Below are 23,169 nucleotides of genomic sequence, written 5' to 3'. Positions count from 1 at the left end.
TCTTAGCAGCACATGACGTAGCTGCAGAACCCACCCTCTCCACTATGGTTAGAAACAGGAATTGTCATATTAGATCAGCTCAGAGGGCCATCTAGTCCAGTACCAAGTGTTTTGGAGAAAGGTGCAAGAAGCACTGCAGCAGTGGTTATGGAATAGCCTGATCCAGGAAAGGCTTCTTGCTAGCCACCCCATTCATGGAGGCTGGTTTATACCCTGAAACAACATACCCTGGGAATTCTGTGATTAGTTAAGTAGGGTTATAATAATTTCAAGCTTCTACCTACTGAATCAAAGTCATTGCAAACAGTGTACTGGCACTTAAGACAATACAGTTTCAATCTCCTGCCCCCATTAGGGCGAGGCATTTGGAACTGTCCTGATTCGATCTCCCTTCTCATTTAATAGCTCTGGCAAGTTACACATGGTCTCATGTTGACCACTTACCTTCTCCCCAGCAAAAAGTATCCCTTGCTGAAGCAGCCTGTTTGCTTCCCAGACAGCAAAACGGCGCAAGGAGCTTGAGACTTCAGGGTACAGCATCTCAGAATACTCATATTTCCAGTTTCTACCACATTTTAACAAGAGAAAAAGCTTCTACTAGCTCTGTGTTGGAAGCAGGAATAGCAGTTCTGCTCTTCCTATTTCCACCTCACCAGAAGAGTCTGAAGAGATCTGCAAGGCGCAAACTTCAGTGAATTCTCCAAGCCCAGCTCCTGAAGCTGAGATTGGCAGGTTCCAACCAACTCAAAGTTCTATAATGAAATGCCATCTATGCCAAGGATAATGCTGTTGGAGCTCTCAAGGGTTAGACAGTTTCTGCACATTGTGGATGAGGACAGCAATGCAATTTTGCTCTAGTGACTGGAGCTTCATGTGCCTCAGTCTGCATGTACCCAGAAGCTTTATTCAGGAATAGAAGAGACTGCACACAAGATAAAAAAAGGCTTAAAATCCACTTTAATAATGCATTCCTGTAACATTCCTCAGACAAACTCAAACTTGTTAGTGGGACGATTACAGCTTGTGTTCAAACAGTTTACACTAAACGAAAATCTTGTAGTAGTTCTACACAATAGACAGGCAAGATTAAGGTTATACAAACAATAGTTTCAGTTAAGTCTTCAGCATGAGATACAGTATCTTTGTCCAATAGATTGTACTTTACTACCAGTAAAAATAAACAGCGGTACAACACATATCAAAGATCCATTCAATCAAGAGCCTTCCAGCCATTCAGGCTGCACATGACGGTCCACTACTTTAAAGAAATAAATGGTCCAGGGAAAAAGTAAAAACTACAAGTTAAAAAACATAAAACCCTCCTGGTTTCACTACATGATGGGTCATTTGGAGCTATATAAATTTACAGAGCCGCTGAGGGCCGCAAAAGATCCGAGTGCTGCCCTAATCTCCAGAGACTTGCCTGTGCTCTCAAAGGAGCTGTACTGGACGAATGCTAATACTCCGATTGTATCTAGTTAATCTCAGGACTGCAGCTGCATGTAGGAAACATGGAATGGTAAAGGCATCAGGGTTCTATCAGGTCTTACTTTTACTGCACAGCTACTGAAGCCTCCCAGAATCCACTTTTCACATTGAAATTATAGGAATGCACCATATTAAATTTACTAAAACCTTTACCAGTCAGACTGCACTCCCCTTTTCCTAGAGTGGCTTTGCCAAAGCAGGCCCTAATTAAAACTACCATGAAGAGTCACCCCCCAAGTAGAACTCTACGTAGCCTGCCAAGATTCCTTTCCTCTTTGGGGGGTTGGTAGGGGGTAGCTTAATCCTGTTAGTATCGACGACGTTTGTTAGGGCCAAAGTCCCCCCCAGGATTTCCTCTGTTGAAGCCAGGCGGGTTTCCTCCCATAGCTCCAAGTCCTTCCATTGCGCTGCCCTGGCCAAAGCGATCAGTGGGCGGTGGCGGTGTCTTGTACAGGGCGAGAGCGCAGAAGAGGCAGAAAGGAGAAAAGACTTAAGTTAGAAGCAATTCCAGTCCACCTGGGTCTGATCAGGATTCCACAGAACCAAGTGACTACCAACTCAAGGCATTACGTAACTGGAAAGCAGCGAGTTCAGAATCTTCCCTACTCTATGAATACAGAGTAAACTCTTAATTCCAGATTTACTGAGGGGAGTGCCCCAAACCAAGACTGGACTGACAGGGATGTGATCTCAGATAACTAAGTACCACAGGAACAAAGTCAGCTTCCCCCACAGAATTCAGGGCCAAGCATACTGGAAAATAGCCACACAAACCCTGTAGACTAATGCCCTGTAGTGGGCTGTCTGAGTAATGCAGTCTGGGATCCTGAGAATTTCACAATTCCACCATACTCCCCAAACTGAACACCATTCCTGGACACCCAGCCCCAATAATCATTCAAACTACAAATGGGGGTGATCAAGGGTTTGGAACCCTGACACATGCTGCCAATGTTGCTGAGGATTTCACACAACTAAGGGCAGTAAAATGGCAGCCCCCCTTATACTCTCCCACGCAGAACAGAAAGGGTCTGGAACAGCCTTAGTCTTGTCCTGCAGGCCCTACTTGAGGGAAAGACTGGAACCACTGTCAGTGCCAGGAATGGGTGAGTGGAGGATCTGCTCCTTATCAGACCAAGCAGCTGCTCTGGGACACAGGGTTCCATTAATTCCCAGCACCAGCAGTATAAGCAGGGCTGGCTTCCAAAGCAGCCTGTAAAAGCCTCCTGGCCCCTAGAAGTCCCGTCCCCCCCACTCACCAGAGACAATATTTGTCCTCCTTTTCAACAGTGCGCCTGGACTCCCCTCCTTTCACATTTCCCCCTCCCTGAATCCATCCTCTCCCCGTCATCCAATCCACCAATCTCCCTGCCCCTTTATCCACACAAACTTGGTCACCACTTGAAACACTGATGTCATCACAAGAGAACTGAAGAAGTCTCAGATAATAATATACGCTACATTGGCAACTAGAGCAACTGCATGACCTTATTTTGGTAACCTTTGTCCTCTCCCTCTCATCCCCTGGCCTGCCTCTCCCAATGGTCACTAGCCTATAGCTTAGACTAAGCTTTCTGAAGCAGAGTGTGTCTTATTTGGTATGCAAAATTCCCAGAACACTTTAGACACCAAATATTTACACAGCTGCTATGCTCATGCTGCAGATGTGATACTGTGCCTCAGGCAAGAGCAGAGCTCCGTGGAGCAGATGGGAAAGAAATATGGAGGGAAGACATGGTCTGTTCTGAAGCTGTCACGTTAAAAGTCTTGTAGCCATCACTGGATATCATCAAAATCAGATTCTTTACAAGCTAATCTAGTTTAACCCTCTTAAGAGTCATCACCATTCCCACCCCATTACCTTCCTAAACTAAATTACTCACACAAACTTTGTTAAACTAAAGTAACCCCGAAACATTTGAAAGCTCAGAATTGAAGTGAACATGCAACAACCTTCACTTTGCCTCTACAGCAGTGGTTCTCAAACTTTTGTACTGGTGACCACTTTCACATAGCAAGTCTCTGAATGCGACCCCCCCCCTTATAAATTAAAAGCATGTTAAAATATATTTAACACCATTATAAATGCTGGAGGCAAAGCGGGGTTTGGGGTGGCAGCTGACAGCTCGCGACTCCCCATGTAATAACCTCGCGACACCCTGAGGGGTCCTGACCCCCAGTTTGAGAACCCCTGCTCTACAGCAACCTAGCTTTCATTTGTTTGTTCATTGCATCATTTTTATAAGGGCTTTAAGCAGTTCACATACAATGGCTGTGGCTATCTTATTAGGCAAATATATTGCCTTGATACAACTTGCAGATGATGTATCAAAAATATGCACCAACAAGCTCTGGTTTTATATATGGTTTCAAACATGCATGTTTGATACTAAATAGGATGCTTTTTCACCACACTAACTCACATTTTTTTCCACACAAGTACTGTAATTTCATAATCTGGCCTAGGTGGTATGCATATGTAGATACATTAGCGCCAATCTTATACCTGCCTAATTGGTGGTCCAGTGAATCTTAAGAGTGGAGGAATAGCTATATTTAGTACGCTATTTGTTTAATTAGAATTCAAAAAGTGAATTTATGGACTGGTTTCATTTGTGTGGACATAAAGGCAAAAGTTGGTACAGACACTGCCTGATTCAGAGTAAAGCATTCAAGTTTGTGGTGACGGCTGAGGTAAAATGTGTGGATGGACGACCGTTGAAGTGAGCTGTAGCTCACGAAAGCTCATGCTCAAATAAATTGGTTAGTCTCTAAGGTGTCACAAGTACTCCTTTTCTTTTTGCGAAGACAGACTAACACGGCTGTTATTCTGAAACCTGTCTTATTTGCTTTTCTTATGGCCTTGTTGTTGGAGCAGAGTTCGGATGTGGATTTCTTTTAAGCAGAGCCTTAATTCTGGCTTTCTAATTGATGGAATTTTTAACCTTCTAGTACTGATAGATATTCAGCATTAAGAGTTTTTATCTTACTTTTCCTTTGGGTTTTTGCATTTTTAAACTGTTTAAAATGATACTGATTGGAAAGCAAGCAGCAGGATACCTGAAGAGCTCTGAAACTTTATAGGGCAATTAGGGAGAGGTAGGGAGGAGAAAAGTCAAAGAACTATGAGGGGCTATGAAGCCCCAATGATCCCTCCATTTATTCCCACTTACAGGGAAGTGTCGGGAAGAGAATGAAAATTCCCCAGCATCCACTTCAGAGGAATGGCACCAGTGGAAAGGACAAAAGGAGATACTATTGCCATAGGCAAGATAGTGCATTCACAAAATTGACTGCTGGTGACGGGGGGTTTTCTTCTCCCCATCTCAAAACAGTCACAACGAAAAGCCTCCATTAACCATGGTTTTTCATTTTGAAGGCTCTTTGCAAGAAAAAGCAACCATTTAAGCAGGGAAAAATAAGCAAGCATAGGTCTCCAGTCATTCTCTGCCCTTTAATGGTCAGACCTTCAGAAGAGCTCAGCAACCCACATTGTTCTCACTTTAGGGGGATTCTCCATTGTTCTCAATGGGAACTGCTAGGTAGAAAGCTCTTGAAAATTTGAACCATATAGTCTGCCAGAATCCAGATCCCCAATTCAATGAAGTTTCCCAAATATACCTTTCCCCATGTAAAAGATTTGTCACATGCAAAAACTGTTACTGAGATCTTTCAAATACATTTTAGGGTAAGTTATTTTTGAGGTATAATATGACAGAAAAGCATTAGGAATTCTGACTGAGTCACCTCAGACTGGGGCAACAAGTTCCATGCTGGCCACATATCGTATGTGAACACTGACCTCTGAGGATTTGAGAGGTGGCCAAAAAGCAGGTCTTTGATGTAAAGCAAGTCTCAGCCTTAGCAACAGAGAAACAACTAACTAAGTCTCCATAGCTAGCCCCACACTGTACTCTTTAAAAGGGTTCAAAAGAGAGTAGCTAGAAAAATAATGCTGCAGATACATTACCATTCCCATAGCTCCATCAGGCATCATAGCTCCAGGACCAGCTGCAGGAGGTGCGCCGGCTGGGACAGGGGTGGCACCCATAGCTCCTCTATTGTTCATGCCTATGGCACCTGCAAGAGAGATCTGAAGAATATTCCCAGCATACACAAAAGGGAATTGGACGACATGTCTCCCACTAGTGAGACGACCTATGCAAGTTTCCTGCTGTGTTCTACCCCAGAGAGGGAGTCCTAACAAGTCAGGCTGCCTTGCCTTTATCAGATACAATAGTGAACCAAGCCTAGCTACCCTTGCACTCAAAATTCAAATCAACCCAAAAAGCACAGATAGCTGACGGCCATCAAGATCACATTTCAGTATCTATTAACCATCCAATACTCCTTTTTTCACTGATTTCTGCCCAAGTGGTCTAAAATTGCAGATTGTGAACTAGAAATATGGAAATACAATCAATGGGTCATACTTATTACCCATCTGACCTTTTTGTTTGCTGAGCTCAGCATCTCTCTCTGCATGTTTTACCTATTCCTAAAGTAGACACAAGTCTCCTTGGGAAATCTTAATTCCATTTGGGCTCTACCTATAATTTCACCTGAAACTTCTGCTTACTGAGCTAAGCCCTCTGCAGACATACAGTAATGAAATTACTTTAGGTAGAAAGGTATCACACCAAATACTTCTCACTTTGCATGCTGTGAACTGTCACGTGCTTTAAATAAACTTTATATAAACTTAAGAGAAACAGACATCATTGGAAAGTTATTTACAGCAAGTTTTAAGTGCACTAAATATGGAATTAGCAAAATGAAACACTCCAAGAGCAGGTCCAGTGTCTGCAGACAGGGGAACTGAACATGGAGAGAAACAGAGAAGACAGATAACCACAGGCAGCTCTTACCTCCCATGCCCATCTGTCCCATGCGCATATCCGGTGGCTCCCTCTGAAAGAGAGACTTATTTCACACCACATTGTTTAAGACATTCTCTAATATAACAAACCCAGAGAGCTTCAGTAGACTTTATCATTGAAGACTGGATAGAAAAGTCACTCCCTAGGAAAAGTTGCGAAGGAAAATGAACCATCCACTTCACTATTCACTGCTGAACAAATAAGATCTCAATTTAAAGGTGTAAATCTGCAGTATAGTTAGCCACCTGCACTGTAAAACATCCAACAGAAGCAAAGCACTGTGCAAATTTAAAGCACAAGTGTTGGTATACAGAGATGTGTGACGCCTAGGTAGAGAGATCTGACGTTGGCTGCTCAGACTACTGCTAACAATAGGTGAAATTCGCTCTACTACTTCACCAAGGTCAGGAAACAGCATACTTTAAAAAAGGAATACAGATGCTTTTCCTATTAGCATAGGCTAGTGAGCACAAAAAGGAGCTGTTCTGCTTCAAAGCCAGCAGTGCCCCCTTACCCCAAGAGCAGTCCCACTTCTTCACAAGAACCAGCGAGCCAGTTTCACTTTCCTTCATTTGTATGTCTAGGACAGCTATTTATTATTTGAATTGCAGTAGCACTTAGAGGCCCCGATCAGGGCTCCGTTGTGCTGGGAACTAGGCACATAGTTTAGGCCTGATCTACACAGTTTCTGTACAGGATTTAACTATTTCAGTTAGGGGATGATTTTGTACAGATAAATCAGGATACCCTCTAGTGTGGATACAGTTACGCCACCTTTATACCAGTATAAGTGAATCTATTTTAGATGGCTGCATCAGTTTAAAAAAAAAAAAAAGAGTTAAAGCAGTTCAAAAATGGAGATAATGCCACAGAGACCATCTCTACTCCAAGGAGCTTACATCTAATGATATGACAAAACAACAGGGGGAGATAAATGTGAGAGAACATTGGTGTGTAATCACTGGGCTTCAGAGTCAACATTAAGGAGATCAGTGTGGGTCAAGGAAATTCACAATCACGGTTTCAAACTGTATGCAGCCTCAGGAAGACAGTACTGCATCAGCCATGCTGTTTACATTTGGAAAGTTTTCTTCACAACCAAAAAGGATAGAAACATCAAAAAAACCTGGATGTCATGTAGGCCACAAATACTTCAACCGGGATGCATACAGTCCACTTGCCATATATGACACCACTGCTTTCCACCGTGTGAAAGCAGATGCCAAGCTATTAGTATACAGCACTGTTTACAATTTCTAGCTCCCATGGTTCGAGGTGGCAGCTGTTACAGCATCAGAAATAAAACAGATTAAAAGCAAGGTGGTTTCTGAAATGAGATTTTAAGAGCTGATCTTGCAAACTGCCAGAGATAGAAATGAGTGAATTCCCAATAGTGTTGTTTTTAGCCCTACTGAACTGTGAAAAATGTGGCCTTAAAATTAGAGCTACTGGTATCAAGAAATCAGTAATTAGAGACGTTTGCCATTCTAACAGTTGGGGAACTGCAGTACCCAATATCATTGTGTGGTAACTTGACAAGTACTGATTTTTAATGGCAACCACGTTGTCATGCCTAAAGTGGTCCCTAAACTCAGCAATGTTTAGACAAACTGCCAAGACAGGATGCAGCAGTCTTCAGGCCAATGTTATTGTGGCCTGGCACGTGACTCCTTGTGGGGCTCTGCAGAGATCTTCATGAAGGAAATTTTCAATCACTGCTCCAAGAATAGGACCTGTTAGCATGTGCTCTGCTGCAAAGTAAGACTGACACACTGTGGTCCTACATGGACAGCAGCAGGAAAGTGAGTTCCCATGAACAACTGGATTTCCATACGTATAGTCTCAGACAAAACTGCATTGGGGTGAAGTTATGACAGAGCACATACCAGTAACATAGGGTAAATTACATTAGAGATGTTGTAATTATCCCAAAGCCAATCATTAAAAACACCCCCAAGCCCGCCTGAAATTAAAGATTAAACAAAAAAATGGAAACACAGTTAAGGCACTCGAACAATCTTAATTCTGCCTGTAGTGAGACCATGCAATAACCACGAGTATGGTTAATTTTAGTGTTTGTGATCCTCAACAAGATTAAAATTGATTTGTAAAAACGCAGTCCCATCCCCATCTTATTGTGTTACTTGTACCTCCATAAAGAGGTACTCTTCTAGAGAAAAATATATGCCCAGTCATATTCTTATCAACAGAAATCCTGCCCTGTCTCTGGACAACTATCCTTCTGACAGAAGCCACATATGAATCAAAAGGTAGGAGAACTCATACCGCATCAGCAAAGTTCCCTTTAAAGCCCTCTTGCTGGCGTCTCATCATCTCCTCCTGCTGCCGCCTCATCTCCTCCTCACGGCGCCTGCGTTCTTCCTCCTGCCTGCAAGGAAAGGACTCCAGAGTCACTCAGCACGACATAAGCAGATTCTGTATCACAGGGGCGAAGTGCTACATGGTAGGCATTTGTCAGCAGTAAAGATGACACTGTTCTTCCAGACAAGTACAGCATTAAGCTCTTCAATATGATAAATTTCTAGAACTCATGAAAACTACCATTATTTCTAATCCCTTTCAATTCTAGTGATCTTATCAGAAAAAAATCTCAGTCAGAGAATACGCTACGCTTTGAAACAAATGCTATCCATATGTAATCAGGAAACATTAGCCAAGTCGTTCTCAAACTGTGCTCTGAAAAGAACTGGTCTGAAGATCTTCCTAGTGGCCTACAGAATTACCTTGAGAACCAGGCAGTAAGACCATAAAGGAGTTGAGAGAGAGGAGAGAGATTCTCATAGATCCTTAAGTGACAGGAAGAATGAAAAGGTTGCAGCTAGGGCAAGGATTTTCCCCACCTACAGCGCTAGAGCAATCGAGGTTGCTGCAAAAACACCTGGCTTTTGTATATACATCTGAAAGCCAAGCAGTAAGAATCCAAACCTGAGTCTATCAGTGAAAAAACAAGAACTAGTCAGTGTACTTCAAGGTCACGGGCATACACCATAAACAATACTGCACCCTAAACCTACTGTAAATTTTGCTTATGGATGAAGATGACTCAACGTTTGGAAATTATATTTGTTAAATTGTGTGTCCAACTGCTTTGGATAATGCCCTAGCCCCAGTCTAAGGGGATGCATTTAATTCATAGCAATATGAGTGGCCAGAACCTCCCTTTACCTGAGCTCCAGCTGTTTACGTTTCTGCACTTCTTGGTTATGCAGTTCCTCCATTCTCCTTAGTTCTTCCTGGCGTCTCATTAAATCTGGAAGAGGTGACAGTAGAAGCCAATCACTGGGCCAATTGTCATTCCCTCTGCGGGCTGCTAGGTGACCAGACTAACATTACCTCCCCCCACTTCCATACCTGAACCTCAACTTACCAGTTAGTTTCCACACCAGGGGGTTGCACCTTCGTAGTTTTTCTAGCCTGAGCTCATTGTGCACACCAGGGGCTCCTTGCATTCCTCCACCCTTCCCCACAAGGTCCCTGGGTGCTACCCTTACATCCCCCTTTATTATAGTGACTCCATGCAACTGCCTGCACTCCTTCCTTCATGACGGGGTTCTGTGTGGGCCCCCCCATTCCTTCCTTCCCCCATACCAGGGTCCCATATTCCCTCCCTGCATGCCAGAAGTTCCCCATTTCTTCTCCTTCCATAGCAGGGGCACCCATTCTCCTCCCATGCCAGCAGCTCTGTATGCATGCCATTTCCACTTCCCTCCACGTCCTCTTTTCCCCAGGACAGGGGTTCTGTGTGCTCTCATACTATGGTCCCCAAATCTCTCTATGGTGGGAATCCTGTGTGCCCCTAGTTCCCCCTATGCCAGGGGCTGTCTGCCTCTCATTTTCTCCCCTCCCCCTTGCTGGATCTGCGTTCCCCCTACCCCATGCCAGGATACCACAATTTTTCCTGGACTGCCAGGGTTCTGTGCATCTCCCATTCCATGGGCTGTGTACATGCTTCAATTTTCCTTCTCCCCCCTTTCCCCTTATTATTTGTCTGGGAGATAAGTCATTCAGGCTGTCAACATGTTAAACTCTACTGGAAGGGCACGCAGAGATGAGAGACAAATATTTGGTTATGCTGGAAAGTGTGAATGAGTGCCATTCAACCAATCTAATCTATGAACAACTGCAGAAGTGCTTGAAGCTGTGGCTCTGCTAAACAGATAGTAAGGGCTCTGTGTCCCCCTCATTTCACTTTTCCAATTTCCCCCAAAATCGGTAGGGTTCTCACCACTGATACCTAGGACATTCCCTGGGATTTTGAAATTGATCAGATGCAGCATTCACAAGTTATTGCTTTACAGACATACACAAAGAAATGTCATCAAGTTAAGCGTATGATCAACTAAGACTCTATAGCTGCCATCCTACAGAAGATAGCAGAACAGAAGCTTGTTATACTGTACAGCAGATCTATTTAGACAACGGCTATCTGGCAAGCTATCAGTCAGACATCCATCCCCAGGCCCATCTCCAGCCAACACGCCCATCTCCAGCCAACACTGGTCTGGTTACTGTGCTAGACACTCCCAGTTTTACGAAGAAATTGTAAGAGTGGTCTTTGATGACGTTGGCTCTCACCTTGCCTCATGAGCATAACTTGGTGCTCATGGCGAGCTGCTTCCATCTCCATTTCCAGCTTCTCTCTTGCTTCCTTAATGTTGCGGTCCACCTGTTCTTGCTGCTGCTTTTCCATTTCTATTAGAGCCTTCCAGCGCATGGCATACTCATACTCAAAAGAGCCAGGCTGTGCAAACCTAGGAGGCTGTTCACGCTCCCTGAGGAAGTGGAAGACAAGAAAACTTGAGCAAAGCCAACGTGGAAAATAAAGATTCATACAAATGAAATATGAGAGATTCTAATTAACACCTACGAAGGGGAGAGATCAATAACGCACTTAGAATATCTTATCCAAGAAGCTGCCATCTTGCCAGCTTGACACAGAAATAGAATTCTCACTGCAATAAATGGGAAGCTGCTCTTTCTGCATCTTCCTGTTTTCTAGCAGAGGACCCTATCTGAAGCACTGGCATATCTCCCCAGAAAAGACCTGTCCAATTCATTGAAGGAAGAAACTAAAAGGTAATCCTAATTACTCTCTGCCCTTCACCCACCCACCCAACTCTCTAGTGTAGGGGCAACTACTCATGAAAACTTCAGCTGCCTGAACAGGGGTGGTGCTTTCTAGAGGCATGCCTAAGTTAGTAAAGAAACACATATTTAGGATTAGGGGAAGAGAGAAATGTACTAAGGCAATAAGAAGAGCCTTTTACTAGCTTGTGAGGATGCATTCTCCCAAAGATTAAGACACCAATCTCTTGAATGGTCCACCACTAACACCCCTCTTCCTTCCCTAGTGGACACGTACTTGTGAAACTGCTGGTTTTTGATGACCAGTTTCTCTGGCAGTCCCTCCTCATCATCATACTGATCCATTGGCTCCACGGTGACAGGCCGAGGGAATCTGGAAAGAAAAGAGGCCACACAATTTCAGTGTTACCTAGACAATGGCTGCACCGCAGGCCAGCTTCTGTGTGTGTCTTAATTCTAGCTGGAGCTATAAAATACTGCTCTCTCTCTACCAATGAAGTTTCAGAATAACAGATCCTAAGAAAACCATCTAAGACAATTTTCAGAGTAGCAGCTGTGTTAGTCTACAGCCACAAAAAGAAAAGGAGTACTTGTGGCACCTTCGAGACTAACAAATTTATTTGAGCATGAGCTTTCATGAGCTATAGCTCATTTCATCGGATGCTAAGACAAAGACAGCCAGAATACAAGTGAAAGCCATCTTCACACCCAAGTTATATATTGGTACTGTCTGGGTTTTGGGTGTGACTTGTTTGAAATTGCTTCTATAATCGCTTAAGAACATAACGGCCATACTGGATCACACCAAAGTTCCATCTAGCCCAGTATCCTGTCTTCCGATACTGGCCACTGCCAGGGTGCCCCAGAAGGAATGAACAGGTAATCAAGTGATCCATTCCCTGTTGCTCATTCCCAGCTTCTGGCAGACGCTAGGGACACTATCCCTGCCCATCCTGGCTAACAGCTATTGATGGACCTATCCTCCGTGAATTTATCTAGTTCTTTTTTGAACCTTGTTATAGTCTTGACCTTCACAACATCCTCTGGCAAAGAGTTCCACAGGTTGACTGTGCATTGTGTGAAGAAATACTTCCTTTTGTTTGTTTTAAACCTGCTGCCTATTAACTTCATTTGGTGACAGCTAGTTCTCGTATTCTTTCTTTAAGACAGCTACTTCTGAGTCCCGAATCAGCCAATGATAGTTACTAAACAAAGACGTGATACGAGTGAAGATTTCCAAACAGTCTGGGCAGAGTCCAAAGACCCTCCAATTGTAGCCCAGCTATTAGTGCACCGTTGGCCAGTCCCAGACACACACTGGAGAGGCTAGCACAGAAGAAAAGAAAAGACTGAACAGAACTGAGCTGCTTTCTGAAGTTGAAGGCGTTTGTGTACTGATCTCAGAGTATCCTAGCAATGGAATGAAAGGTGCCATCTCCAAATCTTCTGGAACAAGGCAAGGTATAGCAGGGACAATGGTAGTGAGGGAATAGGAGCAGGAATAAAATGTTACTTAGAAGAGTAAGTGGATTATAAATCAAACACAATATATCCTAGGCTTTAATAACTGCTGTTACCAAAATAACTTTTTTTTTTAAAAAAAAACCCGCCCAAAGGGCGGGGGGGAGAGAAAAAACAGTCAGCTCAGCACTCCCCCAAAAAGCAACCCAACCTAACCAAAAGCATTGGAGCGATGGGCCTTGTACCATACATAACTGGTCCGACTCACTGGCTGTTGGGACCAATGGGGCAAAGAACATTTCAGATTTAGTTCCACTCTTAAGAATGCACAGTCATTCCCAGAAGGACATTGAACTCTGCAGACCTGCTAGGTGCCCCTGGAATACTCAAGCATGGAGGCTAGTGTGCTGCAGCCAGAACAAACGAATGAATGCATGGACACACACAATCTAGCCATTTAAACAACAAACTGAATCTATGCCTGCTGACAGGATTGTGTGCAACATTCTATCACAAAAGTACCCACTGCAAAACAAAAGCCCATTTTCATAATCAATTCTAGGGTGATCTAGACTGCACAGTTAACATACACAAGCTTTATTCACTTGCCAGCAATACTTTAACAGGGGAGGAATAGCTTCTTCTTCTTCAGGACTACTTGAACTGCCCAAAGGCGGCTTTGTCTATGAGGAACCTCAACAGCAGCAGTTCCCAGATTAGCACACTCAATCCCATGGACAGCCTCCAGGAAGCAAGATGGTTTTGAACATAAGCCTGTGCACAGATTTATTCTAACATGGCCCAGATATGAGACAGGAAGTTTGTCATTATAGAACTTACGTTTAAGTACATAGTGCCTTCTGCCCCATACCACACATAGCCCCACTCTAGTGTTAAAGCACCAGTGTTTCACAAGCCAGCACCCGCCTGGCCAAGCTGTGCACTTTCCAGAACAGCACTTCTCGCCCTCCTCACTTACGTGGTTAGCAGGAAAGACCCTTCACTACATCTGTCCAGAGCTTTCCTAGCAGCAGGTTTCCCTGAAAACTCCACAATGCCTTTCCCAGACGATCTTCCTCTGTCATCCACAATAACCACAGCCCTTTCCACCTGGCCGAACACAGAGAAGGCTTCCTCCAAGAGCTCATTTGACACAAATTGAGGCAGGTTTCTGACAGTCAGTGATGCACTGTGGCATGCAAAGCGCACTCTTAGTTGCTTCCCACGGAGAGGCATGTTGTCTAGTTCTACCTTTGCAATCTCGGCTAGAGTGCGAGTTTCCTGAAGACAAGAAAAGTTATCATTAAACTTGCAATGCAGTATGGAAACATGTTTCCTGCCACAGAAGCAGAGGACAGGGTCACTAGCCTATCTTTCCCTGGACTAGCAATACAGCAAGAAGAACAAAACTCTTTGTACCACAAAGGATGCCTTAGTAACGTTTGTAATGGTCTTCTGACCATTATCCAAGGTGCCCGTTAAACTAGTTCAGGGAGCACATGTTAAGTTTGGGGAGAGAAGATAAAAAGAAAGCAGACAACATCAGGTACAAAACTTAAAAGGAATGTTGCAAGGATTACAGATTGTAGCTAGGAGTTAATATTAGTTAAGCACACATCAATGAATAGCACTAGGATCACAGTGAGAACTGTTACTTTCCTAATTCTTCCCAGTAATCTAGTCTGATGATTGACACAGGAACTACTCAGTATTTGAAAGTACAAGAAAGGCAGGAGTCTTTCAAAATCTTAAGATCCATTACCTGACTAATGACTTATTGGAAAATATGCGAACTTGTATTAAATACTCATTATCTCCATAGTACTTTAAAAAGCTTCCAGCTTCTCACCATGCTGCCCATCTTGTATTTCAAGACAAGAAAGTGTCAAGATGGTTCCTTCCTGTTTCTTGATGTTCAATATAAGCAAAACACTTGTATGGGACTTAAAATATAGGTTTTGTCACAAGAACAGCTGTTACCCCAGTTTTACATCTTCCTTTCCTAAATAGGATGCCAAGACAATAGTTTGGAGGATGGGCAAGACCTTATTCCCATGTCTGAAGCAACTGTCTTGAAATAAATTAAGTATCCTTGTTTAATCCATATAACTGCAAGGCAGCTAACCTGCTGTATAATTCAAAATATTAAAAATCTAAGAACCAATTGGTTCCAATGTATCCCATACTTCAGATCACCAGAATTAATTTTAAACATCTATGTGAAGATACCAACTCGATTAGCAAAATATGTGAACAAGGTTACTATTTCCAATAAGCACCACTCTCCTAATGTCAGAGCGCTAACACAGGACACCCCAAAGGAAGCAATAATGACTCACCAGCCTGATAAATCCAAAGCCTTTGTCCTTGTGTATGAAGACTTCACCTGCCTTCCCATACTTTTCAAACAACTTTCTCATCTCCTCCTCAGTAATATCTGGGGGCAGGTTCCCCACAAAGAGGCGGCTCCTCTGGGTGAATGTCTTTTCACCAGGTTTCCGGAAATTCTTCAGGTCAATAGTGAGGCCTTCATCTGAGGGGAATAAGGTACACAGTCGCTCTACAATTGGGGGGATAAATTCCACTATGTTACATCACAGCGAGCATAAAGACATACAACAATAGCTAACTCCACCCGCTCACCCAAGTCTCAAACATCTCCAACCAATTCCATAGCAACAAGGAGACAGTATTTCAGCATGGGCCAACATTCTGATGAAAGACGAAGTTTGCAGGAACTGCACTGCTTCGTAACAAGGCATCGGCCACTATGTGAGGGAGAGCCCAAAGCGGGAAGTAGGGACCTTGGAAGAATGCAGCAGCCTTCCTAACTTGACTACTGCGTCAAAAGATGCTTAGCAACTCTTACTGTGGACTATGTTTGACACATGGACTTCAAGACCACAGCTTAGCTATCTACAGAAAAGCTGCAGTGTCATAGGCTGCTAGAGGATTATCATCCTGGAATGAATTCAGAACTCAACAGTGATTCAGAAAAAAAAACCAAAAAAACAAAAAACACACATTCAAAAGATACTTACATTAATTAGTCTTGCCTAGTACAACAGATGCACAAGGGGGAAAAAGCAGATAACATTTCAGCCACCTACAGCCTGGGAATGCACTAGAAAGATTCTGGAACCCAGACCCTATCTCCAAGCTGGAGAGAAAGCAGCTGGAAGCTATAAAGCAGCAATATGGATGGGACCTCAGAAAAGTCAGCAAAGTTAGTCACGAAGTCTACAGTCAAGTAACACTCAGTGGCTAAAACAGAACCAAAAAGCCAGCAAATTAATGATAAATCATAAAAATATAGTGAGGCAGGGAGTAAGAAAGTGCAGACACTACAATGGTGGAAAAAAATATGGGAAATGCTCAGGTTTATGGTCTCAAGCAATAATCACAAAAATGGTATTTTGAGATGACCCATAAGAAGCATGAATAGAGACTTGATCAGTATGCATCCGATGAAGTGAGCCGTAGCTCACGAAAGCTTATGCTCAAATAAATTGGTTAGTCTCTAAGGTGCCACAAGTACTCCTTTTCTTTTTGATCTCCCATTGTCACTCTATTTAGTTTTTAATGGGTGAGACTAGAATGCAAGGGTAAAATTATCCCACTCTAGTAGGGAGAAGGCTGGCCAACCACTTTATCACACACTCAACTTGAGCAGCTCTATTTTTTATAACACTTATGTAGTAGATTCCACATTCAAAGCAAAACATAACTATCAAATTAACTGATTCATCAATGTAACCAGACACACTCCCCAGTCATCCATGAATGGCAGCTTCAGACCCTCACCACTACATGCTTCTGAACCATTAAGTTAGATCTGTTAAGGCCCCAAAGGTCATTAAACCCCACTTCTTCAGCTCAAGATCAAAACCCAACAATTCCATAGAGCTCCAGCCCATATTGAACAAGGGTACACGTCAGTGGATTGGACTTACTGGCACAACAACCCTCACTGGTACGATTGGCCCTCTGATGCTGGAGTATCAAGCAGCCAAGTCAGGAGATCACCTTGCTCAGAAGTTTCAAACTGATGTGTGATTCGATTTGATGTGTGATTAGGGAACCCTATAACAACCTTCCTATTAGAACTGCATCTATGCAGACAGCAATTCTATCCCACCAATACCTAGGAAGGACTGTGCTAGGTGGTCCTCTGGTACAGCTTTGGGAAGAAGGGTGAGGGTGAGAGAAAAGGAGGAAAGAGTGCCAGTCACAGACAAGCCACCTCTTTCTTGTAAAATCCACAGTGGTGACACTGGAGGATTGGAGAGATTTGCAGTCCTCTGGGCAGTTAGATTTACTGGAAGATCCTATAAGCAGCAAGGAAGAAATCTTTAAACGTGCACATTAATGGCCTGATTCAGAAGCACTCAGCCCCAAAAATCTCAATGAAACCTTTGGGAGCAACCAGCATTCAACATATTTGAAAGTCAGGCCATAAGAGCAGAACTGAACTGACTGAAAGCGTAATCTTGAACGCAATCTCCTCTTCTTACAGATTTAGTAAAAAGCTCTGCTTTCATACCAAAAAGAACGAATACAAGTGGGTTATTCACGGGGCAAGGATTGGCAATAAAAAAATCCAGAGGAACTTGACAGCAGAAGAGGATCTAAACTAATCCTTTCTCATGGGATATCAGATCATCTCAAACAGGGAAAGAACCTGTGACAGTTTAAAGTGAAACTTAAGTCAGGGCTTATGCGGATGGCACTTTGGCAGCCCAGAGGGCTACAACAACCAAGATGGACTTGTGTAATCTACTCACTCTGGCTGTTGACCTGCTGTCCATTAGCAGGAATAGGTGGTTGTTGATGCTGATGCTGTTTTCTTGGAGCATGGTTCTGCTTCTCCATGTTAAAGCCTTTATTGCCTTGCATTTTTCCAACCTGAGAGCAAATACATCATTGGTTATATATCCTCAATGTACAAACCAGCAACCGCCAATGCACACAACACTACAGCTACTTTCCTGGGCACAACCACAGAGATAATCATCAGAACAGAAGCATTTCCAGTCTCTGCAACTCCAGACACCTGGGGGAAACAGACAATATGAGGGAAAGTGCAATTTGAACATAATACATCTGATTCGAATTAACCTGTGTAGCCAATGATATTTCCAACTAAAGTGCTCTTTCTGACCTACTAGCCACATAAATACTACAAAACCAAGAAGAGATCCTCCTTTAAGGGAAAAGTTAACTTAAAATCTAGTTGGTTTTAAGTCCTGCATTCGAGTCCTAATGCCAACCAATGTAGTTATATTTTCCTATTTAAGATAATTTCTCTCATGTTGCTATGTGAAAGAACCACATACACAGGGGAAAGTGCAATACACATGAAGCACTCTCAAATTCAAAAAGAAAACAAAAAACTGTCTTAAGCATTCAGTTCTAAGAAGATGTATTCCCTGTAACAGTAGCAAGTAAAAGAATTCAGGCAAGGGTGATTTTATGTTAACCATGTCCCTTTTTTAAATACATCAGAAGCAGGAAGCATGCTAAACAAACAGTGGGGCCACTGAACAATAGAGATGCTAAAGGAGTACTCAAGGATGATAAGACCATTGTGGAGAAACTAAGGGCACGTCTTCAACGGCAACGTTAAAGTGCTGCTTGTGTAGTTGCAGCATAGCACTGGGAGAGAGCTCTCCCAGCGCTTTAAAAAACCCACCTCCAAAAGGGGAATAGCTCCCAGCACTGGGAGCACGTCTCCCAGCACTGGTGCACTGTCTACACTGGAACGTTACAGCACTGAAACTTGCAGCGCTCAGGGGTGTGTTTTTTCACACCCCTAAGCGAGAAAGTTGCAGCGCTGTAAAATGCCAGTGTAGACACACCCTAAATGAATTATTTGCATCAGTCTTCAAGGCTGAGGATGTGAAGGATATTCCTAAACCTGAGCCATTCTTTTTAGGTGACAAATCTGACGAAATGTCCCAGATTGAGGTGTCATTAGAGAAGGTTCTGGAATAAATTGATAAACTAAAAAGTAATAAGTCACCAGGATCAGATGGTATTCACCCAAGAGCTATGAATGTACTCAAATGTGAAATTGAAGAACTGCTAATTGTGGTATGTAACCTATCATTTAAATCAGCTTCTGTACCAGATGACTGGAGGATAGATAACATGACACCAATTTTTAAAAAAGGCTCCAGAGGTGATCCTGGCAATTACTTCAGTACTGGGCAAACTAGTTGAAACTATAGTAAAGAACAGGAATGTCAGACACCTAGATGAACATGATTTGTTGGGGAAGGGTCAACCTGGTTTTTGAAAAAGGAAGTCATGTCTCACCAATCCACTACAATTCTCTGAGGGGGTCAACAAGCATGTACACAAGGGGATCCAGTAGATATAGTGTACTCAGATTTTCAGAAAGATTTTGACAAGGTCCCTCACCAAAGGCTCATAAGCTAAGTAAGCTGTCATGGGATAAGAGGGAAGGTCCTTTCATGGATCAGTAACTAGTTAAAAGACAGGAAACAAAGGGTAGGGATAAATGGTCAGTTTTCACAATGGAGAAAGGTAAAATAGTGGTGTCCCCCGGGGTCTGTACCAGGATCAGTCCTATTCAATATATTCATAAATTATCTGGAAAAATTGGTAAACAATGAGGTGGCAAAATATGCAGATGAAACAAAACCAATTAAGTCCAACGCAGACTGCAAAGAGTTACAAAGAAATCTCACAAAACTGGATGACTGGGCAACAAAATGGCAGATGAAATTCAATGTTGAAAAATACAAATTAATGCACATCAGAAAACATAACCATACACATAAAATGATGGGGTCCAAATTAGCTGTTACCATTCAAGAAAGATCTTGGGAGTCATTGTGGCTAGGTCTCTGAAAACATCCACTCAGTGTGCATCGGCAGTCAAAAAAGCTAACAGAATGTTGGGAATCATTAAGAAAGGAATAGATAAGACGACAAAAAATATCATGTCGCCTCTATATAAATCCATGGTACGCCCACATCTTGAATACTGGATGCAGGTGTGGTCAGGCCATCTCAAAAAAGATATATTGGAATTGGAAAGATTTGAAAAAGGGAAAGAAAAATGATTAGGGGTATGGAACAGCTTCCATATGAGGACAGATTAATAAGAGTAGGACTTTTCAGCTTGGAAAAGAGGCAACTAAGGGGGGGATATGATAAAGGTCTATAAATGATGGGTGTGGAGAAAGTAACTAAGGAAGTGTTATTTACTCTTTCTCATAACACACAAATGGGTCATCAAATGAAATTAGGTTAATTAGGCAAAACAAAAGGAAGTATTTTTTCACACCATGTAGAGTCAACCTGTGGAACTCTTTGCTAAAGGATACTGTGAGGCCCAAAACTATAACAGGGTTCAAAAAAGAATGAGATAAATTCATGATGGATAGGTCCATTAATGGCTATTAACCAAGATGGGCAGGGATGGTGTCCCTAGCCTCTGTTTGTGTTTGTCAGAAGCTGGGAATGGGCCACAGAGGATGGATCATTTGATGTTTACCTGTTCTGTTCATTCCCTCTGAAGTACCCGGCATTGGCCACTGTCAGACAACAGGATACTGGGCTAGACTGACCTCTGATCTGACAGAGTATGGCCACTCTTATTTTATATATATTATGTTTAGTGGCTGTTGTTTTGATGGTTACTAGAACTTTTATAAGACCATCAGACTTAAAAAAACAACAACCAAAAACAGAAATATGTCCCCTGATGATACTGTTTGCTATAAGCATCTGTGCAATCAGCACTGTGTTTAAAAAGCTGCACCATAGTACTTGTCTTATCTTGGGTATCCACATTCCTTTGCCACCAATTCCTTCCATACTAAGTTTGTTCCATTTAGAAGTGTTGGAGAGACCTAGATTCCAAGTTGGTCAAAGTGGCTGTAAGGCAACCAGACAAGATATATGTGTAATCCTTACACAGCATGCTCAAACTATGCATTCAGTCAAAAGAAGTTATTTTACTCATGAAGCACCAACACACTGTACCTAGGAGCTGCAGACAGTTCAAATATATACAACAAAAAAACAATAATACTGGAACTAAAACCTGGTTGGCAGTTTTTAGAATGCATAGGGCAGAATGAATTGCAACTTAAATAATTCTCCCTAGCCAGTGCACCTACGGAAAGTAAATGTGTCGGGGTGGGGGGGAGCGTCAATGGAGGCGGGAGCATGAGCGGTGGAGGGCTATGCAAAGCGGTAAGTTCATATGCAATCACCTAAAGAAAGAGTGACAAGCGGGGTACTGTGCCTACAAGCAGCACAAGCGGAAGCAATAAAAAAGCAACGTGTAATTTGTGAAGCCACCGAGAAGCACTGGCACAAATGAGTCGTTTACTTACAGCTAACCGAGGAGCCACGCAAGGGCAACCGGCGGAAAGCTGGTGGGAGACAAGGAGCGCGAAAACAGGCGGGGCTACGGCAGGTTTGCGGCGCACCGGGGGGGAAGAAAAGGGCAAGCGCGGGCGACAGCCAGCGAGGCTGGAGGAGGAGAGCGACGGGCCGGGCGGGCTGACAGGGCCGCAGCAGCTACCTGGCAGCGAAGGGAAAAGCGGGGGGGGGGCACACGAGGAAGTTGCACCGGTTTATCCTGAAGGGAGCCTTTGACATGAAGCTGAACCGGTGCCGCGCCGCGTGCGGCCGAGGCCTCCCGCCCGCCCGGCGCGGGCCCGCCAAGAGCCGCTGCTGGGGGCGCGTCAGCCGGACACCGCGGCCTCGCCGCGCGGGCCCACTCGGGCGGAAGGCCGCCGGAGCCGCCGCGCCCGGAGCCCGCTGCGCCCGGAGCCGCTCACGGGACGCCCCCGCCTCACCTGCTCCTGGGCCCTCGCTCCCACAACGGATCGCGGCCTTCTCGCCTTCTCGTCGCCTAGAAAAAAAGAGCGCGTGCGGCCGGAAATCGGACAGCCTAACCGGTTACCCAAGGGCCGCCCATGTTGCTGCCCCATTGGCCAATCTTCTCCACACACTTTCCGTTCAGTGGCTCACAGCAGTGCCAATCACAGAAGGAATGGAGCAGGGCGGGACCAAAGACAAGATCGCGCCTCTATTCGTAGTTTATTGGCTGAGCAGTCTTCGCAGCCCGCGAAACTAGCTGCCACTCATGCCCTCAGGCACCAAGCTTAGATGAGAGGCGAGGTAGGGACAAAGGAACGAAGAAGCCAACCCCCGAGCGTGCGCAGGCGCATTGAGATCGGCATCTGCGCAGCGTCCGGAGGGTGGTGCGGCTTAAAGAGACAGTGCCGCGGCCGCCGTCGGGGCTGCTGTCAGTCCGCCGCCGCGGCCCCGCCCCGAGCCGAGCCGAGCCCAGGGGAGGGGGCCCCCCGGTCCCGGAGCCCGCAGGGCAGCGCCCGCCAGCTTCGGCCCGCCCCGGCCCCGGCGTCAAGCCGCGTGGGGCGCCCTGGCCGCTGGGCTGGAGCGTCGGGGGGCGCCGGGCCGCCGTGGTCCCCGGCCCCGCCCGGCCCGGCCCGGCCCCGCTCGCTGGCTGGCTCTGGCCGGCCCCTGCCCTGCGGCGTGCAGCGGCTTCGGCTGCCAGGCGGGGTTAAGCCCCGGGGGCTCCTGGGCGGCACCTCCCCCGGGCCCGGGGTCGCCCCGTCGCTCTCCTCCCGGGCGTTTGCTGCTGGCTCGCGGCGGGGCCTCCCGCTCCGCGGGCTGGCCGGCTCTCCGGCGTCCAGCTCTGCTCCGCAGTGCCCGGGAGCCCGCGCCCCTCCGCGGCTCTGGGTGCCGCTGGGCGGGTGAAGTCAGGGTTTGCTGTGTGGACCCTAAATCCCGTTTGTGGATCTAGCTCCCACGCGCCCCGCAGCCAGGGGTTAAATGCCAGCCTGCCTCGGAGAGCTCATCGTTGAGTGGTAGGCAGCCGGTGACCCCCGCCGCAGATCCAGAGGGTCCTAAGGCCAAAGGAGCCTTGTGTCCATCGAGCCTAACCCGAGTAACGCAGGCCATCTAATGTCACTCAGTACTGCCCACTAGGGCAGGTCTTTTTAGAAAAATACCCCGTCTCGATTTAAAGACTCCATGTGATGGAGATTTGACTGCATCCCTTGGCAAAATTATTCTAATAGGTAATTAAATTTGCATCTTATTTCCCATGTGATCTTGTTCTGTCTTTGTCTGCTAGATTCCCTCTATTATCCAGTATTTTCTTCTGTGTTGGTAATTTATAGATCACAATGAAGTAGCTTCTTTGATAAACTAAATAGATAGATTT

The 23,169-nt window shown here is 44.7% G+C and overlaps 2 protein-coding genes across 3 annotated transcripts in view; one reads left to right on the top strand and one right to left on the bottom strand.

The window, feature by feature from the left end:
• Positions 1 to 939: 939 nt before the first annotated feature.
• NONO (non-POU domain containing octamer binding) lies at positions 940 to 21,931 on the bottom strand. 2 transcript variants are annotated; one of them, XM_084638566.1, is made up of 11 exons: positions 21,776 to 21,931; positions 17,720 to 17,840; positions 15,275 to 15,495; positions 13,915 to 14,216; positions 11,752 to 11,847; positions 10,965 to 11,161; positions 9,555 to 9,639; positions 8,655 to 8,757; positions 6,357 to 6,399; positions 5,459 to 5,568; positions 940 to 1,933 (listed from the first exon to the last, which is right to left on the bottom strand). In XM_084638566.1, the coding sequence occupies exons 1-11, from the start codon at positions 21,908 to 21,910 to the stop codon at positions 1,796 to 1,798; spliced, it is 1,551 nt and encodes a 516-aa protein (XP_084494692.1). In that variant the 5' UTR covers positions 21,911 to 21,931; the 3' UTR covers positions 940 to 1,795. The 2 variants fall into 2 exon arrangements, with proteins under 2 accessions (XP_084494692.1, XP_084494693.1); XM_084638567.1 differs by having other exon boundaries at positions 15,275 to 15,468.
• ZMYM3 (zinc finger MYM-type containing 3) overlaps positions 21,211 to 23,169 on the top strand; it is a 67,953-nt gene continuing 65,994 nt past the window's right edge. The window contains exon 1 of the mRNA XM_084638563.1: positions 21,211 to 21,390. The gene's annotated coding sequence lies outside the window, so the exon portion shown is untranslated. The remainder of the gene's footprint in view (positions 21,391 to 23,169) is intronic.

Source organism: Lepidochelys olivacea (assembly GCF_965140295.1).
Source record: "Lepidochelys olivacea isolate rLepOli2 genome assembly, chromosome: 9".
Lineage (NCBI taxonomy): Eukaryota > Metazoa > Chordata > Testudines > Cheloniidae > Lepidochelys > Lepidochelys olivacea.
Note: the sequence above shows the minus strand (reverse complement) of the source record. Positions and strands in the feature narration are given on the sequence as shown.

Excerpts from the sequence above, each read along its gene's own strand:
- NONO (XM_084638566.1), bottom strand. The coding sequence starts at position 21,910 with ATGGGGCAGCAACATGGGCGGCCCTTGGGTAACCGGTTAGGCTGTCCG. Across the intron at positions 11,848-13,914 it reads GGGTCTTTCCTGCTAACCAC|ATTCCCTCGGCCTGTCACCG; the intron begins GTAAGTGAGGAG and ends TTTTCTTTCCAG. Across the intron at positions 6,400-8,654 it reads AAGGGAACTTTGCTGATGCG|AGGGAGCCACCGGATATGCG; the intron begins GTATGAGTTCTC and ends TCTCTCTTTCAG.